We start from the raw sequence: 8,111 nt of genomic DNA on the forward strand, positions 1-8,111 counted from the left end.
GTTTTTCACCTTATGGGGAATGTTTCGTTATAAAGTGATGCTATTTGGACTTAAGAATGCAGGGGAAACTTATCAAAGGCCTATGTTAACCTTATTTAATGACATGATGCATAAAGCAATAGAAGTTTACGTCGATGATATGATTGTCAAAGCCAAGTTTGAGGAAGAGCATGTTGAGAATTTGAGGAAGCTTTTTTAGAGATTAAGGGAATATCAGTTAAAGCTCAACCCAAATAAGTGTACATTTGAGGTGACTTCTGATAAACTTTTGGGATTTGTTGTAAGCCAAAAAGAAATTGAAATAGACCCAGATAAATTCAAAGTTATTCAAGATTTTCCACCCCCCATAAACACAAAAAGAGGTTCGAGGATTTTTAGGAAGGCTTAATTATATAGCTCGATTCATTTCACAGTTAACTGAGAAATGTGATCCTATTTTTCACCTCCTTAGAAAGAATGATTCTGGGACATGGAATGAAGAATGTCAAGAAGCCTTTGAGATAGTTAAGAAATATCTATTGAGTACTCCAATATTGGTACCACCTATCCCAGATAAACCATTAATTCTTTATTTGTCGGACTGGGATAATTCAATGGGATGTGTATTAGGACAACATGATCAAACTGAGAAGAAAGAAAGAGTTATTTATTATCTTAGCAAGAAGTTCACTGAATGTGAAACCATATATTCTTTAATTGAGAAATTGTGATGTGCTTTGGTATGGACCACTCGAAAGCTTAGACAGTATATGATGTATCACACTACATGGCTCATACCTAAATTTGATCCTTTGAAATGTCTAATGAATGTTCCTGCATTATCTGGGAGATTAGCTCGGTGGCAAGTTTTGTTGTCAGAGTTCGACATCCAATATGTCAGTCAAAAAGAAGTAAAAGGAAGTGCAATAGCTGAATTTATTGCGAGTAGAACTTCTCAAGAATATGAACCAATAGATTTTGATTTTCCTGATGAAGATTTGATGTCAATTTTAATAAGAGAAGCAAGTGTGTCCAATGATGAATATTGGAAGTTGACTTTTGACGGTGTTTCAAATGCTTTGGGACATGGAATTGGGGCAATATTGGTTTCGTCAGATGGAGATCATTATCCGTTTACTACCCGACTCAATTTTGACTGTACAAACAATACAACTGAGTATGTGGCATGTATTTTTGGTCTTAGAGCTGCTATTGAACGTAAAATAAATATGCTCAAGGTTTATGGGGATTCAGCTCTAGTAATTTACCAAATCAAAGGAGAATGGGAAATAAAAGATTTCAAGCTTGTAAAATATAAGAAACTGGTTTTGAAACTCATCAAAGAATTTGAAGAAGTGACTTTTGATTATATCCCCATAGAAGAAAATCAAATAGCAGATGCCTTGGCAACTTTCGCAGTCGCATTTAAGTTAAATGAACATGCAAGTATAATGCCTATTGAAATGCAGGCTTATGAATATCCAGCTCATTGTCTTAACATTGAAGAAGAAGAAGAGAAACCTTGGTAGTATGATATTTTGCAATATATCAGATATCAAAGTTATCCTGAACAAGCAACTGAAAATGATAAGAGAACTATTCGAAGAATGTCATCCGGGTATGTACTCGATGGGGAAGTCTTGTACAAAAAGGCTTTGGATCAAGTCCTGTTGAGATGTGTGGATACCAAAGAAGCTAAATCAATTCTTGAAGAAGTTCATGAAGGAATATGTGGTACTCATGCTAATGTGCATATATTGGTTAGACAAATTATAAGATTTGGATACTACTAGTCAACTATGGAAACAAACTGTGTTAGTTACGCCCGAAAGTGTCACAAGTGCCAAATTTATGGAGACAAGAAGCATACTTATCCTCATCCATTGCATGTAATGACAGCTCCTTGGCCATTCTCTATGTGGGGCATAGATGTTATTGGACAAATTTTTCCTAAAGCTTCAAATGGTCATCTTTTCATCTTGGTAGCAATAGACTATTTTACCAAATGGGTAGAAGCAACTTCTTATGCAAACATTACCCAAGCCATAGTCTGTAAATTCTTGAAAAAAGATATCATTTGTCGATATGGTCTGCCAGAGAGAATTATTACCGACAATGCTTTGAATCTGAACAACAAAATGATGAAATCGGTCTATGAACAATTCCAGATAAAGCATCATAATTCCACCACCTATCACCCAAAGATGAATGGAGCGGTTGAGGTAGCTAATAAGAATATCAAGAGGCTTATAGAGAAGATGACTAAAACTTATAAGGATTAGCATGAGAAACTACCATTTGCTCTGTTAGCCTATCGAACTTCAGTACAAACATCAACTGGGGCAACTCCTTTTTCATTAACCTATGGGATGGAAGTAGTCTTACCTATTGAAGTAGAAATTCCTTCATTACGGGTTCTATCAGAAGTAAAGCTAGACTGGGTACAAACCATATATGACCAATTAATTTTGATCGAAGAAAAGAGAATGAAAGTAATTTGTCATGGTCAGATGTACCAAAAGAGGATGATACGAGCACATGATAAGAAAGTTCGCCTCCGAGAATTTTAAGAAGGAGATCTTGTGCTCAGAAGGATTTTACCTTTTCAAAAGGATCACCGAGGAAAATGGATGCCGAATTGGGAAATACCTTATGTTGTAAAAAAGGTTTTTTTCTGGAGGAGCTTTAGTCCTTACTGAAATCGATGGACCTGAATTACCTTATCCAGTAAATTCAGATCTAATTAAAAGATATTTTGCATGAAAAGAAAAAGGATTTGAGGAACTTCATACTTTCATCATAATTTCGAGATCCTTTTGACACAAGCTATACTCAAGTCACTTTGTGGTGTACCAGTTCAAAAGCGTTTGTGCTATTGGTATTTGAAGATGCCTACTTTGTCTTTTACAAATAAAATTTGCCATGTAAAATTCTTTGCTTGAATAAAAAGAAGCGTTTTCTTTTTAATTCTTTTTTCAAAGCATCTTGATTTGAAATTTTAAAAACATGTAGTTTAATTTGAAGTATATAAAATCATGGTGTATTACTGTACAAAAAGTCTTTGAAGAATACTGACATTCTGAGGCTAACAATGATTTTAACATATAATGACATGATACATAAAACATTGAAGCATATGAGGTTTTAGATACTTGAATATGGTTTGAAATATTGGTTATCAATTGAATGGTTGTCATTTGTACTGGTGAAAATCAATAATAATAAAAGTAATTTTAGGTTCAAAAGAAAAAGATCAAGATGGTTGGTCATGATAAAATGATTATGATTGATGCATCTATGATGAGACGAAGTCAAAAATGGACAACAAAAGGGGGTCCTTGTTCAAAGAAAAGTAAGATGCCCCAAAATTTTATCATTGCATACATTTTAGGCATAAATAGAATCATGACATTGATAAATGCATGATAGCAAACACAATGTCATATTTGCATGTTTTCCAAAAAGAAAGCCGAAAGTTCATAATCCTAAGATTGGAGTAATCATCTCAAAATTCCTAAAAAGAGGTATATCTAAAGATGGCATGAGTCTAATATCCACAGAAGAGTAATGGAAACAAATTAACATTGAATCTAGTCTTCACGGAAGAATAGTGAAACAGATTCTTTCAAGACAATCCGATCTCCACAGAAGAGTAGTGGAAACAAGTAATGCAAATCAAGCCTTCATAAAAGAGTAGTGAAGCAATGCAAATCAAGCCTTCACAAAAAGAGTAGTGAAGCAATGCAAATCAAGCCTTCACAAAAAGAGTAGTGAAGCAATGCAAATTCAGCCTTCACAAAAATAGTAGTGAAGAAATATCGGATCAAAAGTTTGATCTCCAAAAAAGAGTAGTGGAACGAATTTTTATCAAATAAAAGCTACTTGATGAAAACTTCTTGTCTTTTTATCTTTAATTTATTCTTGTTTACACAATAATAAGCAAAGAGGGGCAGTTGTCGACGGTCGTTTTTGTCCGAGTCTTTATTTATTTATATATTATTATAATATTATCATTTTTTTAGTTTTATTTATATTAAATTATAATAATTTTATTACATGCCCAAATTGAAAATAACTACAACCCGAAGGCCAATTACAAGCAAAACCCCGAAGCCAGTTACAACCAAGACCCAACAGATGTGGACCCGAACAGCCCAGAACTATCCAGACCAAACAATCCTGGCAGACCCAAGAAGTAAACCTCAAAGGCTGCTAGGGTTTCCACGCAAGGTTCCAGCGCCGCACGGATCCTAGCCATCCGATCCAGGAAGCAAATCGACGGTCACCAGTGCAACCAGCAAAACCCTAGGGTACTCATTGTAACCTTAGGGCTATTTTGGCATCGCCATAGAGATAATGATGCATCCGTCGACGAACTCTCCAACTAGTGCATGCCACCAGGGTGATATATCATCGTCGGATTCGCAATATCTGGGTGCATTTAATGCACCCAGTCTCTCCACCGTACAGATCACTACCCCTAGGGTGAGTCACCACCGTAGCTGTAGTGACTCACCGTGTAGCACCCCCAACTCGTACGCAACTCGAATACGAGTCCAATATGTTACATTGTCTTTTTAAAACAATTTTCTTACAAAATAACATAATAATTGAACCTATTTTAATAAAATATGATAATATACTATTAAAAAAATTTGTTATAAAATTTTGAGGCAAAAAACTATTTATGAACAATAAAATATGGTATGAACAGTACCGTGAAATCAAATTTTTCCAGATTGCAAACAGGGAACTGATTCCTGAGGTGTCTGCCCCTCATCCTGTCTGGCGAGGGCAAGTGATTAGCTATCACCTTCAGGTTTATCGCCTCCCGCTTCACTTTGGAAGCTCTTATATTCAAACATTTAGCATAACAATTTAATTCTATCAACAAGACAGCACACTCCTTACACTATCAGATCATAATTTATTTTTTCACTTTGTGTTGACATGTATACCTTATAAAACACTCTAGACTCTGGTTTATGCCAAGAATAGACTAAACCTTAGCTCTGATGCCATTAAATGTAACACCCCCAACCCGTACCTGACCCGAATACGAGTCTGAGATGTCACATTGCCTTTTTAAAACAATATTCTTACCAAATAACAAAATATTTGAACGTATTTTAAGAAAATATGATAATATACTATTAAATAATGTTTGTTATAAAATTTTGAGACAAAAACGTATTTATGAACAGTAAAATACGGTATGAATAGTACTGTGAACAGTACTGTGAAATCAAATTTTTCTAGATTTATAAATAGGGAACTGATTCCCTGCTATAGGGTATCGATTCCCCTACTACAGTGCTGCTACAGTAATGCTGTAGTACTGCTTCAGTACTTCCGTAAAAGATACTTAAAACTCGTAAAAATTTAACCATTCATTACTATACATTTACATTTACATAATTACATTTAAAACATTAGAAAAGTCGAACAGAGCATTTGTACTAAAATATTTCTTACATGTCAACATACTATACACAATTAAAATACATACTTTATCAATTAATTCTGATCTGATCTTCTAGCAGTGTTGTTGTTCTTGCCACTCCTATTTATGTTATTCTTGGTTCTTGGTACCTTCGTGTAAATCACTTACACGCTAAGTCATAGACTTAGTGAGGCATAAAATAAAACATATATATCAATGCATTCATGAAACATGCACTCTTACCATTCAATCACATTACAACTTGTATGTATGGATGTATTACACTATACAATATATGATCATGTCTTGCACATATGAACTTACCTTCTTATGCCACTTTCACTTTAATTTATCTTTCAATTGGCCATGTACATTATTGAGAACATGAGGTAAATGAGTACATTGAGGTTGTGCACAAATGTTGTCACCACAACTCCTATAAATTCCCACTAGGGGCACTGAATATTTGTCCCGAAGGACGACGTAGAAATGTCCTGAAGGACAACTATGTCCCGAAAGACCACATATCACATATGTCCCGAAGGACTACTCCTTAAGAACCATATACATAATACAATAGACCAAATAAGTGTATCGAAGTACCACATACATGTTCCACAGAATTACATATATGTCCCGAAGGACCACGTAGAATTGTCCCGAAGGATCGTGTAGACCCTCGACTCTTGGCATGCCAACTATACCTCTAGATCTCATGACACATAACATGGTCATTATCTTTATACTTATCATTTCACATAACACATTTTTCACTTTCACATGTATACATATGATCACTTTATCTTTTCATATATCACTTAGCATTATCATTTGATAACACTATTCATTACACATATTGCCATATTCAAGCATTAATGAAATACGCATGTAATCACTATAAACAATATATCTATATATGCATGTACCTGAATAGGAAATCATAAATTCAATGATAAGAGATAGACTTATCACAAGTCTTGTCTCTATAAAGCTTTATTTAAAATATACACTCACCTTAGCCTTGTTGGAATTGAACCAATTCTAAAACTTATCTCTTTCTCAATCATTTCTAATCCCTCGATCGTTCTTACTTGTCACTTGTTCTGTAACTCGTTTAGGCTCGTTATCTACATAAACATAATTTCTGAGATAATTATCAAAAGTCTAAACCTTATAATTTGATACTAATAGCTTAAACGAATTTAATGAACCAAACTTCAACTTTTCCTATAGGGGGTATCGATACTCTCCCCATAGGGAATCAGTTCCCCCTGCATAATCTGTAAAAACCCATAATTTACTATTTAAACCTAAAAATCATCAACTCTTCACTAAATTTTCTCATACAAAGATCATTTCATACCACCCAACTTAACTACAACCATTTTAATTAACTTATATCATTTCAACACTTTAGAATCTCACTTATTTCATTCAAATTCTTAAAGCTAAGAATCATACCCAATTTTCCTTGTTATCCAAACTTAATTCTAACACTTATAACTTCTTAATTAACCTCTTGACAAGTCAAAAATCTTATTCAAACTTCAAAAACTCATCCACATCAAAATTTCATCTAAAAACTCATTTTTCAAATCTATCTCTAAAACATTCAAACTTTCATTACCAAACAAAAAAATTTAAAAAAACAACCAAGGTTCAGATTCTTACCTTAAGCTTGGGTCTTCACGTTTGAGAGAAGAAGATGATGAAGGAAGAAGGAAGAAGAAATTAGAGAAATTTGGAAACATTTGTTTCCTACATAAGCCCACATGGGTTTATAAAATAACACAATATCCATATTTAATTATTTCCTTGATAAAAGACTCATTTGCCCTATTAACTTCTCCTTATTTGCTAATTCATCTTACATGAAATATTTCCATTAAATCTCTCAACTTTTTAATTTATTTACTTTGGTCACTGAAATTTTAAAATCTTACACTTAAATTACTAACCCGGTATTGAGGATGTTACACACCGGAGTTTGTTCATTTAACCAAATAAAAGGGTGTACCAAAGAACCCTATAAATAGGGCAAACCTGCAAGAGAACAAAAAAATGAGAAAAAGAGAATCAAACAACGAAGAAAGCAAGCCAAGGTAGTACCCAATACACATCAACCAAGCCAACAAAATAGAGAGAAGAGAGAAGAGAGTCTTACCCTCGAAGTTTCGGCGATCAACAGAAGCAAACAACGTCATCGAATAAGCCATTTTCGAAGGTAAACTTTGTAAATCTACTGTTATAGTATCGTTTTTAGTATAAAATAAGGGCATATCTAGGTTTAGGAAAAGAGAGAGCTTTATTTTGATATAATTTTGTAAAATCTGGCCACCATAAGTGGTGGTCGGCGGTGGGTGTCAGTGCCGATGTACGGTGGCCAACGGTTGCAGGATTCCCTCCGGTGAGGGAATCCTAGAGAGGGATGAGAGTTTCTCTCTCTAAGAGAGAGAATCATTTTGAAAAAATGAGATTTAAAGCCTCTTCGACTGGTTTAGGGTTTATATAAACCCCTCCCCGAACGGTGTCGTTTTGGGGAGGAAGTGTCGATGCAAATATGGGCGTGGGAAATTCCCATTTGAGATCATTGTAACTTTTGTAATTATTCGGTTTAATCACTAAAACATTATATATATTATATATATATATATGATATATATATATATATATATATATATATTATATA

The 8,111-nt window shown here is 34.1% G+C and overlaps 1 protein-coding gene across 1 annotated transcript; it reads left to right on the plus strand.

The window, feature by feature from the left end:
* The first annotated feature begins 803 nt into the window (after positions 1-803).
* LOC120140172 lies at positions 804-1,772 on the plus strand. The gene is made up of 2 exons (XM_039155194.1): positions 804-1,408; positions 1,532-1,772. Exons 1-2 carry the CDS (start codon positions 804-806, stop codon positions 1,770-1,772), a joined length of 846 nt encoding a protein of 281 aa, XP_039011125.1.
* Positions 1,773-8,111: the final 6,339 nt, after the last annotated feature.

This window comes from Hibiscus syriacus, unplaced genomic scaffold (genome assembly GCF_006381635.1).
Source record: "Hibiscus syriacus cultivar Baekdansim isolate YM2019G1 unplaced genomic scaffold, ASM638163v2 tig00002237_pilon, whole genome shotgun sequence".
NCBI classification, from domain to species: domain Eukaryota; kingdom Viridiplantae; phylum Streptophyta; class Magnoliopsida; order Malvales; family Malvaceae; genus Hibiscus; species Hibiscus syriacus.

Coding starts and splice junctions, on each gene's coding strand:
- LOC120140172 (XM_039155194.1), top strand. CDS start 804: ATGAATGTTCCTGCATTATCTGGGAGATTAGCTCGGTGGCAAGTTTTG. Junction 1,409..1,531: donor ACTTTCGCAGTCGCATTTAA/GTTAAATGAACA, acceptor GCAATATATCAG/ATATCAAAGTTATCCTGAAC.